At 36.4% G+C, this 19,185-nt stretch overlaps 1 protein-coding gene across 1 annotated transcript in view; it reads right to left on the reverse strand.

Annotated features, from left to right (window-relative positions):
* The window catches only part of UBN2 (ubinuclein 2), a gene marked incomplete at its 5' end in the record, with an annotated part of 66,412 nt that overhangs the window by 12,241 nt on the left and 34,986 nt on the right, over positions 1-19,185 (reverse strand). The window contains 7 exons of the mRNA XM_082661856.1: positions 3,939-3,981; positions 6,172-6,222; positions 6,952-7,095; positions 7,678-7,791; positions 8,299-8,417; positions 11,057-11,186; positions 14,587-14,657. Coding sequence (XP_082517982.1) covers positions 3,939-3,981; positions 6,172-6,222; positions 6,952-7,095; positions 7,678-7,791; positions 8,299-8,417; positions 11,057-11,186; positions 14,587-14,657 — 672 coding nt within the window. The remainder of the gene's footprint in view (positions 1-3,938; positions 3,982-6,171; positions 6,223-6,951; positions 7,096-7,677; positions 7,792-8,298; positions 8,418-11,056; positions 11,187-14,586; positions 14,658-19,185) is intronic.

Below are 19,185 nucleotides of genomic sequence, written 5' to 3' on the forward strand. Positions count from 1 at the left end.
GTAGAGCTCCTAACTGAACTGTCCTCAAAAGCCAAAGTAACTGATGTATTGCACACAGCTGCCACATCTTAGTAAGCCATTCTAAGAAGGCTTAAAACCAAGCCAAAGGAACATTCATATACTAGGTCTACTACTAATGAAACCTCCTCTCCCCTCACCCACCTCTATCAGATCTTCAGATACTATTCCGAATCCATTTGTTCAGAGACTATTCTCTTTTTATCCTCCTTATACCTAGGAGAACTTCTGCCTTTATCTTTTTTATTTGTATTTTTTAAATCTTTTGGCCGCACCGTGCAGCATGCAGGATCTTAGTTCCTCGACCAGGGATTGATCCCGAGCCCCCTGCAGTGGAAGTGCAGAGTCTTAACCGCTGGACCGCCAGGGAAATAGAATCTTAAGGTAGAATCTTAAGATTCTACCCAGGGACTTCCCTGGTGGCACAGTGGTTAGGAATCCGCTTGCCAATGCAGGGGACATGCGTTTGAGCCCTGGTCTGGAAGGATCCCACATGCCAGGGAGCAACTAAGTCCGTGAGCCACAACTCCTGAGCCTGCGCTCTAGAGCCCACGAGCCACAACTACTGAGCCCATGTGCCACGACTACTGAAGCCCGCAAGCCTACAGCCCATGCTCTGCAACAAGAGAAGCCACTGCAATGAGAAGCCTGTGCATTGCCACGCAGAGTAGCCCCCACTCGCCGCCAACTAGAGAAAGCCCGTGCACAGCAAAAAAGACCCAACGCAGCCAAAAATTAAAAAAATGATAATAAAAATAAATTAATTATATATAAAAAAGATTCTACCCATCTCGTATAGTATGGTTTGCTACGATACTGGCCCTCACTCTCTGCTTCCTTGCATTTCGGCCTCTTTGTATGCCTGTCCTACAGCTACCCATAGGCAGCGCATGGAGAAACTGGTACATCAAACTGGCAGAAGATTCAATTCAAGCACACTTAAATTACCTTTTCTATTCATTTTGGTAGAAGTCATTTGTAATTTAGTCCACACATATTCACTATGAGCAAGGCACTATGCTAAGAAAGCAAGAGCATTAGGAATTAAAACTTGGAATACCTAAGAGAGAATATTTTCTGTTTTATCAAAAAAAATTAACTTTCTTAAAATTCAAGGAAGAGATATGAGAATTAGGGCACAGTTTAAAATATTCAAAGAGCAAAAGAATTTAAAAAGTATCTTTCTCGGGCTTCCCTGGTGGCACAGTGGTTGAGAGTCCGCCTGCCGACGCAGGGGACGCGGGTTCGGGCCCCAGTCCGCGAGGATCCCGCATGCCGCAGAGCGGCTGGGCCCGTGAGCCATGGCCGCTGAGCCTGCGTGTCCGGAGCCTGTGCTCCGCAACGGGAGAGGCCACAACAGTGAGAGGCCCGCATACCGCAAAAAAAAAAAAAAAAAAAGTATCCTTCTCTTAAGAAAAATATAAAGTACATGACTCATTTTATATTTATGATTAAGAAGAAATAAAACTACATAAAAATCTTTTCCAAGTTTCTTCAATTAGTTTCCTAAAAACAGACAAATCCAAATAAACCCAAACCCTTATATTATACATTAATTTACACCATGACAGCACTTCCTCTAACTACAGTAGGGAAAGCATGGAGAGAAAGGGTCTTTACCACCTACTTTCTAAGGCATTAGAGTAAATAAGAATAATAAATTCTTATTTCTGTTAAGAATGCCACTACACTCTTTCTTAGCAATTTCTCTAAACTTCTATTCTAAAAAGTCGTGATTGAAAACCTCAATACCTTTTAGAAGTCTGTAGCGTAACTACATTAAGATCAAAATTGTCTGCTAAGATGAACAGCTAATGCAGATGAGACATGACTGCACTGACATGCCAACCAATCACATGATTAGTGAAAGCTGCATTACTATAAAAAGTACAGAAACTGAGAGTGTATCAAAATAACATTGGGAGTGTTACCAGTATAAAACTGCCATTTTAAGTAACTTTCTTTTAATTTTTCTTTAATATTTTTTTCTTTACAAAAATAACAGTAAATCCAGCCAAGAGAGTACTGTGTAGATTTATATTGGTAAATTGTTCAGGATATATATTTGAGCCGAAAAAGCAGATTATTCCATTTATATAAAATCTTAATTCAATCTGGATAAATGAATGACTGAATGGGCAGATGGATAGATGGTTAGATGGATGGATGAATGGGTGGAAGGAAAGAAGGAAGGGAGGCAGGGACAGAGCCAGAAGAAGGGAGGGCAGATGTGTACCACAAAGTTAGGAGCTTTTTATTCTGTGTGAGCAGAAATTTCTGGATACTTTTACTTTCCTCCTTCTTACTTTTCTGTATTGTTTGCATTTTCTCCTGCAAGCATTTCCTTATATTACCTTTATAACTGAAATAGGTATTTAAAGGTCAGCAGGGCAGGAAAAAACCGTATCTGCAATACAGTTTTTCCATTTGGGGAAAAGGAAAGGGTAATTTAATCACAAAGAAAGGAACAAAACATAATTCCCCTGTACCATCCCAGCATACCCATTATTAGAATTCTGGTAAATTAATCATATGTTTAAATAGATGTATCAAAATTTAACCAACCCTTTATGGTGGGTATTAGGAGTTTAAAAATAAAGTCAAATGTCAAAACAAAGCATGAAGTCAATAGATTTAATGAAATACTGGCTCCATATTATTTGGATTAGAAGACAAAGCAGGTTAACTAAGAAAAAGAAGACTCTTTAATCTGTGTTCAAAGAGCCTCTAATACAATAAATTAAGAAGACCATGGAGTAGCAAATGTTGACCTTCTGGCCCTAACCTCACAAGCAAAGAAACTCTATTTAAAGAGATGAAGGCTATGGGAAACGTCTAAAACCTACAAGTTGTGGGCTTTCATTATAATTTTAATTTCAAATGATTATAGTTTTCACTTCTAGAGGTTATGCTTGGTTCAACTCTGCCTTGTCTACTTTGATCGGATATTTTTTGTCCCCCCTTCTACTTTTTTAAATATTAAAAAACTTAAGTTACTTTATGTTCTAAATCTAATAAATCCATCACTTGCCCTTCTTAGGGATCTAATTCTGTTGGCTGTTTCCACTGACTCACTCACAGTAACTTATTTCCTCACGTATTCTGTATTTTCAGATTGTAAACTCATGTTTGACACAGTATATATGTGATAAGCCTTTGAGGCCTGGGATGAAGGCACATTATTAAAGAGTGAATGTGATTTGCCAGTGCCCTGGGTTAATACTAATCTAACAACTTTAAGTTATTTTCGTAGCTTGAGGTTTTCCCAGTTCATGCAGGTTGTGTAAATTAAACTCCTAATCCAGAGAAAAATTTCAGGGAGGATTTCTTCTCCTAATCCAGAACCCAGGCCAAGATACACAAATTTCTTAGTCTTTCTGCTGGTGAATGGACTTCTTTTCCAGTTCTTTCTTTTACTAAAAATGTTATCCTTTGAGAGTCCCAGGTTTACGGAGAGTTTCATTCCAATTCCCAACCTATTTAAGTCTAAGAAAATCTTATCTGCTGTGCTCTGAGAAGGTGATAGGAATCAGCAAAGGCACCTAAAGGCAACTAAAGTTTCAGTGACAGATTAACACTCTGGCAGCTTCTTCTTTGTTTTGAGCCTTAGGAATTTCTCTTACATATTTATATTTGCAACCTCAGCGATGCTTCTGAGAGATATTTGTCATATTTTATTCAACACTTCTAAGTAGTAATAAGCCTTACAATTTAACTAATGTATATAAATTTCCCACTGCCACAAAGTCATCTCTTCTCCCAAATACAATGGTTTTAGGATTTTTACAATGTTTGAAAACACCCATCTTAAGAGTATGGTACCTAAAATACACGTGAAATACCATATAACCTTTTCATCATAAGGATGTATTTCAACAGTCACCAATTATCACTAATTAAAGATTTGGTTCATTACTTACCTTCACTTTGGGTTTAGGTGCAGGAATCACCTTTTTCTTTGCCCTAAGAGAAAAGATTAAAAAGGAGTCCATTTCAGGAGCAGTTAAGTCACTCATTAGGAAATGGTAACATATAATCTTGTAATTATATGGGTAAATAATTTCTTCTATTTGGGAAGTTCTCTGAAGGAACTATATATAAGTTATATAAGTGCTCAGTTTATATGTGAATATACAGCAACATGTTCCCCAATTTCAATTAACTAGAATAAAGGCCAAACCATTAGTAAAATGTGAAATGTGGATGATAGTTTTTTAAAAATTTAAATGTAAATACTCCAAAAAAGAAATGTTAAATAACTCAGAACAGGCTAACAAAGCTGCCTAAGGAGACTTATTTCAAAGAATTGGTAAGAATTTGTAATTATTTATAGAATAAGAGCTTCAAGGAACGTTAAACTCAAATTAAACCATGCTAAGAAGTTGTAAATGAGATACTGTTTAAAAAACAAAACAAAAAATCCTCAAGTTTTTAAAGAAAATTATTTTTAACATAATAATTTAGATAAAAAATTTCCAAATGACAGAAAAAAGGCAATAAAAATACCATGGATCCTTGGAACCTTTGGGAACCAGTGTGGAGAATGTTTGAAGATTAAAAAAGGGTTGAAAAGCTAAAATACCTCACATGTCAGAATATTTCGACTTCACTAAGTTAAAATGCCATCAATTAAATTAACAAGTATCTTGATTAAAATCTACAACTTCGTTAAGGCAACAGTAATATTCATGACTTTCAGGCCCATATTATCACACAGATTCCAACTTTCTGATACAAAATGAAACATAAAGCCATAATAATGAGGCTACTAAAAAAGAAAAAAAAACTGAGGTAAAGGATCTATGTAAACACTTGCTTTAGAATTAAAGGAATGAATTATTTATACTTGAATTGTAACGTGATTTTAGAACTATAGGGAAATTAAAGGCCTGAAATATTATTGACACAAATACATATAAAGGCATAAAAAATACACATACCCCCCCCCCGCGATATCTAAACCACCTGCAACAAAGTAAACCTATAATGTATGAAACCAAACTACTCCAAATTTATACCCAAAACAACAAAACTAGCAAGATCTGAAAACCACACCAACTCAATACATCTCTGATGGTATACTAACAAAGTGTCCTTCCTAAAAGCTGTAAAAAATTCCACCTACAGGGGGCTTCCCTGGTGGCGCAGTGGTTGAGAGTCCGCCTGCCGATGCAGGGGACACGGGTTCATGCCCCGGTCCGGGAAGATCCCACATGCCGCGGAGCAGCTACGCCCGTGAGCCATGGCCGCTGAGCCTGCGCGTCCGGAGCCTGTGCTCCGCAACAGGAGAGGCCCACGTATCGCAAAAAAAAAGAAAACTCCACCTACTATAACTGTATACAAGGAGAGGGGGAATTTTGTAACATTACCCAGATGTTAACCAGATCTCTTAGTGGAATACTGAACTACAGTGCTCGGTAAATTCTCAGTGACTTGCTAATTTTATATTTTATTAACCCTTAATACTACACTTCTAGGCAATAGAGAAGTAGCCTTAAGTTGTAGGTAAAAATAAAATCCTTGTCAAATTAACCAGTATTCACCCAAAAATGTAACCACAGAAAAAACTTGCCTTTTCACTAGAGACCCTTGCCTTTTCACTAATTAATTCTTTAGTAATTATCAATACATCACTAATGAAAGATTCAGTTTTGGACAGAGGGAAGGACATGAAGAGTATGTTAATTTTGTAGAATAAAACACTGCAAGGCAAGGCTAGGTAGGATATATACAGAACTGTCTTGGAAAGCATGAGGATAACAGATTACCTTTGTAGATGGTCATTAAGAGGGAAAGAAAAAAGTATACAAAACAACTGGAGGGCAGATCCTCCAGGAACAAAGGAAACCACCAGAGCCTTCCTGTTTACATGGCTTCTCACTACCAGATCTCAGGCCAATATGTTACATTATGGATTCAAGTTTTTAGAGGCTAGCCTGAGAAGTTCTTTAATAGATAAATGTGTCCTGAGGTCTACAGAGTCAACAGTTTAAACGATTTTTAAAAACAAAAAAGCAGTGGTAAGACAGAGATTGTATAAATGTATGTTTAAGTTCTATTTTACCTAGCATTTAATAAATGATATTTTTGTTTACTAAATATCATAATGTGAATAAATATAAATGAAGCAATCTGGAGTCTGCATTTACTCACGGAGCAGAAGTAAGATGATTATGTACACTCCGACTTTCCTTAAAAAGCATTCTGGAAAAATTAAAAGGACACAATTATTTTTCCACAGCAGATAATAACATGATAATCACTTTGTCATTTTAATCATTTAATATTCAATAGGCTACTATTTGCTTTTTTACCAAATAAAGACTTATAATGGTACAGTAAATTCAATAACCTATTTTATGGGAAGTGTTATATTACCTCTTTATTTAAATCTTTTAACAGATTTCTGTTGATTTAAGATGAATACTTCAGGATGACAGGTTGAGACAGCCAAGTCTATTAATTTTAACATTCTTTACTTAACTCTTTAAACTGGGCTACACTTAGTTTTAGAGATACCACTCTACATTGACTATTTTCAATAGCACTAAGGCTGTGCCTCTTTTTCTACACTCTAAATCTTGTACTCAGTTACTTATCTTCATGATACCCATATAAAGTTCCCCTTCCAAAGTTCAAAACTTTCTTCCCCCCTCCCCTTTTCTCTTATTAGGAAATTCACGTGCAAAAAAGAAAAAGTGGTCGGTTAAAAAAAAAAAAAAAATCACCTTTATGTGTATCTCTACGTCCATGTGACTAACTGTTTTGTCTTTTAAGTGAGTGAAGCTTTCAAAGCAGACATCATCTGAGATGACTGTAAAGAATGTTAAACACACTAGGTTCTTAGGAAAATGAATGTCATATGTGTGTGTATATGTCTTTAATAACAGCAATAAAAAAGTAAAATAAAATCTAGGATGTCATATTTCTTACCTTGCCTGCATCCAGCCCTTAGGCCACAATGGTTTCACCTCTGTCTCCATAAAGGATTTAAGATAATCCTCAGCAGACTGGCTTTTATTTGGCTCTAACTCATAGCATCCCAATTTGATCTCAACAAGGTTACATAACAAAGTTCTAAACAGATTAAAAATATATATTTATATATAAATCTGACTGCAAAATTGTAGAAAATTAAGCTTGAAACAGATTTTTTAAAAGCACACAAATCTGACAGCAATAATAAAGACTATTATCTGAAGAATTCAGAAGATGACATGAAGATAGATAATTTCTAACATATATCATTCGGTGTACTATAGCCAAATTTCCAATATGAGATAATTTCCTTTGATACCTTTAATCCAGGCACCAAAGATTAAAAGGGATAGTCCTACAACTAAACCCTCCACTTGGAGTACAGAAATACTGGTAAGAAAGATGACTGGTTATATAAATATATTTAGTACTTCACCTCTGAAACCAGTATGACTTACTCAATAATAAGATTAACTTATAAAAAGTACTATAGGTAAATAAAAGTGATAGAACTCTAAGGATATTAGAACCAAATTAATTTTCTCTTGAATAAATTTTTCCTACACACTAACTTTTGGTTGCTTCTATCTAGTTTTCCATTTACTATCGATTCTTTTTATGAGAAACCTTACTTCTGCATCAGCTATTTGGTTAAAAGTGAAGGTTTTGGTTAAATCTTACCTAATGGTGTCATCCCAGTGGAATTTCTTCCTTGGTCCTATGACACGTTTCCCTGGTTTCTCATCATCATCTTCCTCAGATCCATTTTTTTCTCGTTCTTCATCTGTTTGAAACCTAAAAATGAAAACTATTTTATGAAGCAAAGTTTCAACCCAACACTGCCTATAATATGCTCCTTAGATACTTGTTGAATTGCTTAATTGAATGTTAACTCAAAAGACAGGGTAAATGAGGAGGCTACCTTTCCACATAATACTTTGAAGTTGAAGTGCATTACAAAGCGCTCTGGTAAATAAGGTCTTCAAACTCTAATATAAAGGCATGAACACTTATCTTTTGTATCCAACTTCAACCAGTCAAGTAGGTCAACATGTGAAATGTCTGACCAGTGTCAGCTCTAGCTTTGATCACATCCATACACTAAATCAAAAGACCTTTTGCCTTTCACACCAAAGCAGTTGAGTGGGAAGTGACCTGCCATTTAGAAAATATATTCAATTATACCACTTCAGTGGTTTATGTGGATTTCTACTTGGTGATGAAGTCCACTTAAGACCAATCTCTAACAGCTACAAGTATTTCTCAAATGCAAAAGCCAGTCCAAATAGAAGAGGTACATACTTGGCACACTTAGCTTGATTACGAGCCTGGCAGTCCTCCTGGTATTTAAATAGCTGTTCAGGCATGACATTGCTAACAGCCAGTTTCAGTTTTTGCAGAGGTTCTCTTAAACGATCATCCTGAGGAAAAAAAAACACTGAAAGTTTTTTCAAACATATTTACAAAACTTATTTTGCAAGCAGATCCTCAGAAGATGAAATTTGGGTTTTAGATATTGATCACACATTTGAAATGTTAGCATATTCAAATACGGACATTACTTCTAAAATGCTGACTTTTCATAATGCACACTGTATATAATAAAATTAGGATAACCCTACTTCCCAGAAAGCCAAGCAGAGTCCCAGTTTTTGCCTGTTGCCTCAGCATAATTATTAATAGTGCTCAATTACACTCTTAAAAATACTCCAGTAAATTATATGGACACTTTAACTGTAATAAAATGATTAAATAGAGAACAAAATCTACACTGTGCAGACTACTACCAGTTAATCCCCATTATGATGGGGAACTAGTACCACAAGAAGAGATCCTGCTTTGGAGGACCGGAATGCACAATTTGGTTTGGTGACTACCAACAGAATGTTGGCATCCTGTTTTCTTGTTTCTTGTTAGTAACTGTGACTTAAGTTGTAAGCAAAAATGCAAGGTCAAGGCCAAAGTGAAAGAGGACAATGGGAGACTCTTATTCATGTCGGTTCAGGGCAAAAAGAAAAGTAGGTTTGTATCTGACAGCTTTAATCAATCAATTTATTTATTTCATCTTGCAAGTAACAAAATATATATGTAGCTATTTAGAACATACTCTTATTACTGTCATAGGTGCAGAAATATTAAGACTTTGCTTTTCTTACTGACACAACTGTGTTTAAAATGTGATTTTTGGTAAGGAGAAGATTTTTAGGAATGCAATTATCATGTTATGGCAGGTGTGTTTTACAAATTAAAACATTTTATTAATAACATTAATTTTATTAATAAAAACAAAATACAAATATTACTAACAAGCATTTTACTTATTTCATGCATACCAATTAATAAATATTATTGCACATATGACAGTGTCTGCTATAAAATCCCATTTAAAAAAACGGAAGATCCAGTATCATGGTTTCTGGGTGATCTCATCTTAAGAATTACATAGCTGAGACTATCTGCTTGGGAACAATCCAAATATACATCAACAGTAAAATGAATAACTGAGATATACTCATACAATGGAATACTGTACACACAGCAGTAAAAATGGAGTTCCCCTGCATGTAAAGACAGATAAATCTGAGATGCATAATGGTGAGTGTAAAAAAGCAAGCTGCGTAAGAAAACAGACACTATTGCTCCATTTATACGAAGCTCAAAAACATGTCAAACCAAACAATATAATGTTTAGGGATACAAAGGTACATGATTATACCATATAAAGAAAAGCAAGGGTTAGATAAATGTCTTTCTTCCATAGTCAACATTCCATAGTCAATGTCCAGGCATAGGCACAAAATCTGAGACCTCAAATAAATTTCATTTGTTCATTAACCTGCTTTGAATTGAGAAAGAACTACAGTTTCTCAATTCAAAAGAACTATTTTATTAGTAGAAGTATAGCACCTTTAACAAAGAATTCTATGCCTGTCAGATCACACCCACTGCGGTGACCCAGAGCACCACACTCAGTCCCCTATCTGTACCATGCTGTGCTTTGTGACTCTAACCCCCCGACCAGAAAAGTTCAGACTGACTCAAAATAATACCACCAGAGTTTTCACCCCAAGAATATGGATTGGGATGAGAAATCTACAGTCAATCTCTGTGTGTAGCTTTTCTGTAATATAAAACCTTGGAAATAAAGAAAACTTATCTGCAGATGCACATAAAAGGATAAAAGTGAGATAGGGCAAGAGAGGTAAAGAGAAACAGAGTTAATTCAGATTATCAGTTCCCATTCCTTCCTGGTTGCATTCTTGCCCTTAATTCCAGGAAATACCTTTATTCATAGAAAAAAAGTGTTCTTTTTTTTATCTTAAACTGCATCCAAGTTATTTTTTCTATAACTTGCAAGTTGTAAATATTTTTAAAATACATAGTCAAACAAATCATTAAAGGAAGAGTAATCAGGACAGTGAAGGTACTGAAGCCCATTTTATATGAAGTAAAGAAAGGGACATAATTTGTGAATAAACGCAAAAGGAGAATTAGGACCAATGGGATGGAAAGCACTTGGATTTGACTCAACATATGCAAGAACTTCCTGATATTGTAATGAAATAAGTTTCTGATCACTGGAAGCATGCAAACTTGCACAATTACTTAGAGGCACTGTAGTCGAGAAGAATCTAGCAGAACATGGATGGTTACACTAGATAATCTTTAAGTTTAAGTGCAACCCTGTGATTCTTTCCATTGGTCTTTATGTCAGTGTGAGCATATCTGTATAGGTCCATTTCAGGAATAAGAAAATTGAATTATACGTATGTCAGATTATTTGTTGAGGGCAAAGTTGTGTCAGTTGTGGAACTGAGGTTAATTTACCTAGTCCAAGAAGCATTAGAAAACATTATGTCTCATCTAAACCTCTCAATTGATGAAAAGCAATTTTTTCCCAGGGGATCCAACATGCTATGGTTACTAAAGAACATCCTATGGTTACTAAATATGTACAATACAATTATAAAGCAATTAGTATGCAAAAGCAGCAAACAGAAATCAGTCTCCTTTCAGGTTATAAAACCCCAGAAGCAGGTATTATTGTTCCTCCTCTTACCTGGACATTGAGATGTAACTTCTTTAGACGTTTTACCAGTGTTTCTTTATTGCATGGCACAAAAGCTTCAAGGTGGGAGTAGACACTGCTACGAATGACAGGGCCTAGTTCCTGCAGCTGTAACTCAATGCTGACCAAAAACAACAACAAATAAGTAGTACAGAATTTCTTTTAGGTAGTAACAAACAAGCAAGGAGGCAGAGGCAGTGATTTTTTTCTCCTTTTACCTTTCCATGATTTCCTAGACAGTACTTTTCAAGGAAAAAAACAAACAAAACCATAAATCGTAATGCTATAAAAAATTTCAATGAATCTAGTTTAAGAGTAGAATTTATAACCCCAACAAGATGGCAAATAATTTTTTTGCTTCTTTTTTTTTTAATTGAGGTATACTTGATTTACAATACTGTGTTAGTTTCACATATTCAGGAAAGTGTTTCAGTTTTATATATATATATATATATATAATTACTTTTTCAGATTCTTTTCCATTATAGGTTATTATGAGATATTTAATATAGACCCCTGTGCTATATGGTAGGTCCTTGTTGTTTATCTATTTTATATATAGTAGTGTGTATCCTAAACTCCTGGGAATTCCCTGGTGGTCCAGTGGTTAGGACTCCACGCTTCCACTGCAGGGGGCATGGGTTCGATCCTTGGTCGGGGAACTAAGATCCTGCAAGCTACACGATGCAGCCAAAAAAACCCACAAAAAACCTAAACTCCTAATTTTTTCCCCACCCCGCCCAAATAAGTTTTTGATGACAGGGGCAAAGTCTACATTTTTGGGTAAAGCACAGGAACTCCATTATTAACCAAAAACTCACTTCCTCAAAGAGACATCATACTTCCCCTCACCACCCTGCAACTGCTATACTAGAGTCACAGTTTCAGTGAATTCTTAGAGTATTTTTTCCTTAAAGGTGTTTGAAAAAATTACAGATTCAGAAGAGGTAAAGCCCTCCTGGCTACACGCACAGACTGTTTTATCCTTCTTTGTTTTCCTTATTGTGCCTCCACTGAACTAGATATTTAATAGTTTGTTCAATTTATTCCAGTTCTCCAGTTCCTGCTAAAAGGGTATTTAACCAAACAGTTACTTCAAAAAAAAAAAAGGGAAGAGTTTGTAATAGCCACCATATTCTCAGCAAGACAAGCCTACTGATAAACAATTGAGGTTTCTTCCAGATGGAAGACAGTATATCTGGCAGTTGCTACTGTAGAAAGATGAGAACAGATGTTAATTTGAAGGTCAAGACCAAACTGGGGCCCTTGGCAACAAACTATGTCCAAATCATCATGTTTTACTATAGAAGAAGGTGCAAACAGACGTAAATATTTTCACAAATATAAGGTGCATGCAAAGATTCAATTAACAGCTTTTGCGGAAGGAAAGAAACCCTGCCAGATCAAATGTACCCAACACTTATAACATACACTGCAATTTCAGAAACAATGAAATGTGGAAAACTATACTCCTTAGAACTGACAGTTGAAAATTCTTGGTATTAGAGAAGCCAAATACAACAAAAGGATAAATAAAAAGAACTTTAAGGCCTATTAGAGCCAGAGGGTCAAATCAGAGGTTCATATGGAAGACAATCATTCCGGTCATGAGTCCTGTGTACAAACACTTGGTTAAATATTGTGGTTAGTTCTTTATTAAAAGTCAAGACTCTGGGTAGGAGGCATTCTAGGCTTGCCCCATTATAAAAGCTTAGTTAAAGCTGAAAATAGGGCTTCCCTGGTGGTGCAGTGGTTGAGAGCCTGCCTGCTGATGCAGGGGACACGGGTTCGTGCCCCAGTCTGGGAAGATCCCACATGCTGCGGAGCGGCTGGGCCCCGTGAGCCATGGCCACTGAGCCTGCGCGTCCGGAGCCTGTGCTCCGCAACGGGAGAGGCCACAACAGTGAGAGGCCCACATAATGCAAAAAAAAAAAAAAAAAAAAAAAAAAGACGACAAGGGGGCATAAGAAAGTAGTCACTAAAAGGGAAAAAATTCAACTCTGAACACTAGGGCTTGTAGAATTAGAGGCACACTCTCAGTGAAATAAAAAGCAGATGAGCTCCAAGAAAACTAGAAGATTCGTTTTAAGACAGACATGGCAGGAATTAACAGAGATGCTTCTCTGAGATGTTATATCCCAAGGATGATTTTTTGATTCTCTCAGAAGAGAAAGAGTTGTCCCCTTACAGAAGAGTAAAATAAAAAAGGACTGTCTCAGTCACAGGAAAAAGACCTGATCTAGAAAACTTAGGGCTCTTAGGTTAAAAAAAAAAAAAAAAAAAAGGAGATAGTCAGATCCCAGATTTTGGAATCTGGGACAGCTCTGATGAGTAATGGTTACACTGTTCATTGAATCTAAGGTTTAAAAGGGAGCTAGGTAAAAGGAGGTGGAACAGACAGGAAGCACCTGCAGGCAGACAGAATCAATCTGAAAACCCCTGGCTAAAATAAAGAATAGGAACAAGAAATTCCTGTCTCCATGCTACTAGCATACTAGGTTATGTGTTTTACGAGTCCATGGAGACCAAAATGATTTTTTACGTACTTCAGGAGAATGAGAGATTGCATTAATTAAAATAGTTATCAAAACCAATAAGCTAATCCAACCTTTATATCTCATGAGAAACTATCTCCATTATATATTTAAAAGACAGGAATCGTCGTATTGGAAACACTGCCTTGTTTCTTTGTATATGATGCTACTGAACCACCAAAAGTAGGCATACATTATTTTCATCAGAGAGGAATTTGCTGCTTTTCCCAGGACCACTTCCTTTTTGCCCATTTCTGCTTGTAGCCAATTATATACTCAATTTCTGGAACCATGGTCAAAATTTATAAGCCTTATAAGGTTTTTAAGTACAGCTTATGTGACCATAGTCTTAGAACGTGCAACTTCATTAATGTTAAACTCTAGCTAAGGTTGAAAATTATCACTAATTTAAATACAATTTATATCATAAACCAGCTTTCACCCTTTCCTTTCCAACTTAACATCTGTCTTCTCCACACTGCCTCCGTCCTACCCCACAAAAATGATTCTTCATTAAACCACACTTTCCATTTGGCTATAAATGTCTGTATGAATTATAATAAACCTCACTGGATACTAATGGCATTATTTTCCCCACATCTGAATCAAAGTAGAAGGAAAGTACACCAAATTTAATACAAACAATCAGAACTGTCCCAGAAAGATATTTTCACATAACGTGACAAAGAATGCATTTAAATCTAGGATAATATTCAACCCATACAGCAGTCACTTGCTCTGGCAGTTATAACACTGGAAGCTTTGATTATCATAAGGGGTCCCGGAGAACCAATGTATGTAGAAGCATCGTTTTGCTAAGAAACAAATGTTAATCACACATGCTGTGAGGCCAAAAGGGAAGAGCTAATGCATGAGACTAGCCAACCACTCAGCATCTGTACCTCAAAGGCCTACTATATTTTTTAATGACTTCTTAAGGTTTAAATAATTTTCAAGGTTTCTTAATCAAAGAAGAAAATTACTTACTCCAGAAGAATATTATTCATATCCTGTGTAAAGAATTTTTTCCTTCCTTCTTCATCAAAAAGTTTGGCAGCCTAGAGAAACACAAGATTGTCAATATAACTCTCAATAAACACATTACACATTATACGCTTCCATATCTATTTACTTAGAATAAGCTCCTTGAGGGTGGGGCTATGATTAACTTCACTTTGTCCCAGCTTATTACCTGGCATGAGCAGGCAATGAAACAGTGCTGAAACAAAATTTAGCATACATAACATTCTTCCCTGTTATGTCTGTATTTCATTTTTCTGAATTTTCCTAAATTTAAAAAGTTACACAGGGGCTTCCCTGATGGCACAGTGATTAAGAATCTGCCTGCCAATGCAGGGGACATGGGTTTGAGCCCTGGTCCGGGAAGATCCCTGGTCCGTGGAGCAACTAAGCCCATGCGCCAACAACTACCGAGCCTGCACTCTAGATCCCGTGAGCCACAACTACTGAGCCCGTGTGCCACAACTACTGAAGCCCACACGCCTAGAGCCCATGCTCCGCAACAAGAGAAGTCACTGCAATAAGAAGGCTGCGCACTGCAACGAAGAGTAGCCCCTGCTTGCAGCAACTAGAGAAAGCCCGCATGCAGCAACAAAGACCCAACGCAGCCAAAAATAAATAAAATAAATAAATTTATATTTTTTAAAAGTTACACATATAAGACTTTTTATGGGTGCTATGGGTGTCTTGTGTATTTTGAGTATCTGTAAGGTTTGTTTATCAATTCTTGCTGTGATCTCCAAGATAAGAGAAAGCAGATGTCTCATTTTCTACAAGACAATACTGTCCAACGTGTCTGATATTCTATATATTATACTCATTACCATGTTTAATCTTCATAACAGCCAGTGGCATTGGTATTATAGCTCCCATTTTACAAACAAGGAACCTAAATCTTACAGAAGTTACATGATAATGCCCCCAAATCACACCGCTAGTAAGTGGTGAATCCAGGACTCAGACCAGAAGCTTTCTGACCTCAACTGTACAACAGTGTCACCCTGTACAAAGATACTCAGCTTACTGCAGCCAGTCTGGGTTCTACCTAATTACTAACAATGAAAAAATTAGCCACAGTCATTATCAAGGGATAAGCAACAATTAATTCAATGAGGATAAGAATAATTTCATCACTGTGTTTGTCATCTTAGCCAGTTTACCAGAAACAAAGAGTATGCAAACCAAGACACTGTACCATAAGCAAAATTTACTGGGGAAATAACAAAAGATAGTTTATCTTGAGATGCCCAAGATGTAAGACATCGAGAGGCCTGATCCAATAACCTGAGCAAGCCACATGCTGACTCTGTCAGTCGGCAGATTGATAATTTTACACTGTTTGACAACATCACATTCTGTAAATAGAGGAGGACAATTTCTGAGATGTGCCTCAGTGCTTCTTAGAAAGGATGAAGACTGGGTATGTGTAGGGAGAAGAAATATAGGAAGAAAGCCAGAATGGAAACTAAACTTCAAGAAAGAGAATCAAAAGAACTCAAGAGGCTGAACAGTGGAAGATATGTTACAAAGTGAGAAAAGAGCAACAAGAAGAAAGTCCTTATCAGACAGATATGAGCATTTTAGGCAACAATGAATTCTCATCTCCTGAAGAAAAAAATACCACCTCCTATTTCAAAGAAAAAAATACAGAGAATTCACAGATACTAATAAGTGAAATGAATCTTCTTATTGATAATTTCCTACTAAGAGGTTAGGAAGTAGCTGTTCTAATCCTAGCATGGCTACTACAGAAAGAGTTTTTAGTATATGAGATATAACAGCACCTTACAAGATTGAAACACACTCATTACTAATCAATTCTGTTTATTAAGTGAATATGAATGGCATACAACACAGTGGACGGAGTGCAAGTTATGAAGCATGATGGTCCTGCCTTTAAATGCTGACTTTGCATCAAGCCTCACCCATTTAAAAATTATGTGGCCTTGGGAAATTGCTTTAACCTTTCTGAACCTTAGTTTCCTCATCTTTTAAATGGAAGAATACTACCTACCTCACATAATTGTTGGAGGATTAGACTCCACAGTATATACAGTATTCTAAGCCTAGTCAGGGAACTGTCTCCTGAACAATAAATGATGTCTTGTGAAGCTGTGGGTCCCAGGAGCACTGCACTCAATACAAGGTATAGGTTTTTGCTAAACAAATAATAGCTGTTATTATTAATTATATATTGAAAAACCTGGATTACATCCCTAGCACTTTTTATTTAAAACATAAAAGAAACTAAAGATTTTAGGGGCAACATGGGATAGCAAAAAGCATGTACTATTGAGTCAGGTGAACCCCTGTGTTTAAATTCAGGCTCCACCACTTACTAGTTGTGTGGACTGACCAAGCTATTTAACCTACCTCCACTTAAGTTTGTTAACCATAAAAAGGAAATAATACCTACACTTCATACATAAAGTGGTTAAGAATAGTAAATAAAAAACCTATTTGATTAATAAAATGATTGTATACTTTTCAAAAAATAAGCACAGAAAATAGCAAAAGAATGAAAAACAAAGGAGGGGGAGGGAACAATAAAACAGAATATAAAGGAAAATGACAGAATAAAGATGAATTATATATCATTATCATTATAACAGTGGTAGGTAAGATAAAATCTTAAAGAGAAAATCTTAAAAAAGACTCAGATGAGGTCGATAAACAAATTTCCATTTACATGCTGTCTATAAGAGAAAGAGCTAAAATAAGTCAAAAAATAAAAGAATTAAAAAAAAAAAAGAGCTAAAATGAAGGTAAATGATGGGAAAAGCTATACCATGCAAAAATAAAGAGAAAGGAGTCTACAGTAAAATCAGACAAAACTGAATTCAAGGTGAAAAGCATTAATAGCACAGAAAGGGTCACCTTCAAGTGATAAATATCACAACAGAGATCTAGCCATCAAGAATTTTATGGGCCAACAAACAATACAGCATAGAAATAAACAAAGCAGAGGACTTCCCTGGTGGCACAGTGGTTAAGAATCCACCTGCCAATGCAGGGGACACAGGTTCGAGCCCTGGTCCGGGAAGATCCCTCATGCCACAGAGCAACTAAGCCCATGCACCACAACTACTGAAACCTGCGTGCCACAACTACTGAAGCCCGCATGCCTAGAGCCTGTGCTCTGCAACAAACAGAAACCATTGCAACAAGAAGCCCATACACCGCAATGAAGAGTAGACCACACTCGCCGCAACTAGAGAAAGCCCACGCGCAGCAACGAAGACACAGTGCAGCCAAAAAAAATTAAATAAATAAAATAAAAATAGCTCATGAGTAAAATAAAAGATACTTAGAAATAAATGACAGTGAAAATCTTACCAAAAAAAGTAAAGAAAACAAAGCAAAAACTATGGTAAATACAAGTTATAACCTAAAAAACACTGGCAATGAGATACTTGAGCACAACTCTCTAAGTCCTGAACTAATAAATAAAGTACCTTAAAATAAGTAAAAATGTAAGAGAATTTAATAAGCCACAACCTCAGAAGAAATGCTAAAGAACAAAAACAGAAAAAAGAATAGAACTGATAAACAGAATCCATGAGTCAGTTGTTGGAAAAATTAGATAAATCTCTCTCTTCCCTAATTCAGAAAGAGTTAAGAGAAATAAATACAACATAGAGATTAATAAATTTAAAATGTGATTTAAATGGTTACTATAACCCTAGAAGAAAGACACAACTTGTAGAATAATCCACACATTATACTTCGACTAACAATTATTTTTAATAACAACATATTTGCAAATGCATGAATTAAAATCCAGAAAAATTAGTTTAATAGTCGTTATCCCTGTTGGGGGTGGGGAATGTCTGATTATGGGGCATCTTTCCCTAAGTATAAAATACAATCGGGGGCTTCCCTGGTGGCGCAGTGGTTGGGGGTCTGCCTGCCGATGCAAGGGATGCAGGTTTGTGCCCTGGTCCGGGAGGATCCCACGTACCGCGGAGCGGCTGCGCCCGTGAGCCATGGCCGCTGAGCCTGCGCGTCTGGAGCCTGTTGCTCCGTGGTGGGAGAGGCCACAGCGGTGAGAGGCCCACGTACCGCAAAAAAAAAAAAAAAAAAAAAAAAAAAAAAAAAATATATATATATATATATATATATATATATATATATATATATATATATATAATTGGGACTTCCCTGGTGGTCCAGTGGTTAAGAATCTGCCTTCCAATGCAGGGGATGAGGGTTCGATCCCTAGTCAGGGAACCAAGATCCCACAGGCCTTGGGGCCACTAAGCCCGCACCGCAACTAGAGAAGGCCGAGAGCCACAAGGAAGACCCAGTGCAGCCAAAAAAAAAAAAAAAAAAATTATATTGAGTGTACAACTTCTGTAATCAGGAGAAAAAAAAAAGAGGACTAAAACATGGCATGGGTTCAAACAAACATGCTAAAGTAATTAAAAAAGGGCATTTTAAGCAAGGTTTGAAACATTTTAAGTCAAAATTATATTTCCCTGAGATTAAAGGGAGAAGTGTACTGACATACCTGGATTTGCAGCTAGTTAAATAAAGATTATGTACCCAAGTCAATCGGGAGAGGAA

This window comes from Grampus griseus (genome assembly GCF_964374135.1).
Source record: "Grampus griseus genome assembly, chromosome: 9".
Taxonomy (NCBI): Eukaryota; Metazoa; Chordata; class Mammalia; order Artiodactyla; family Delphinidae; genus Grampus; species Grampus griseus.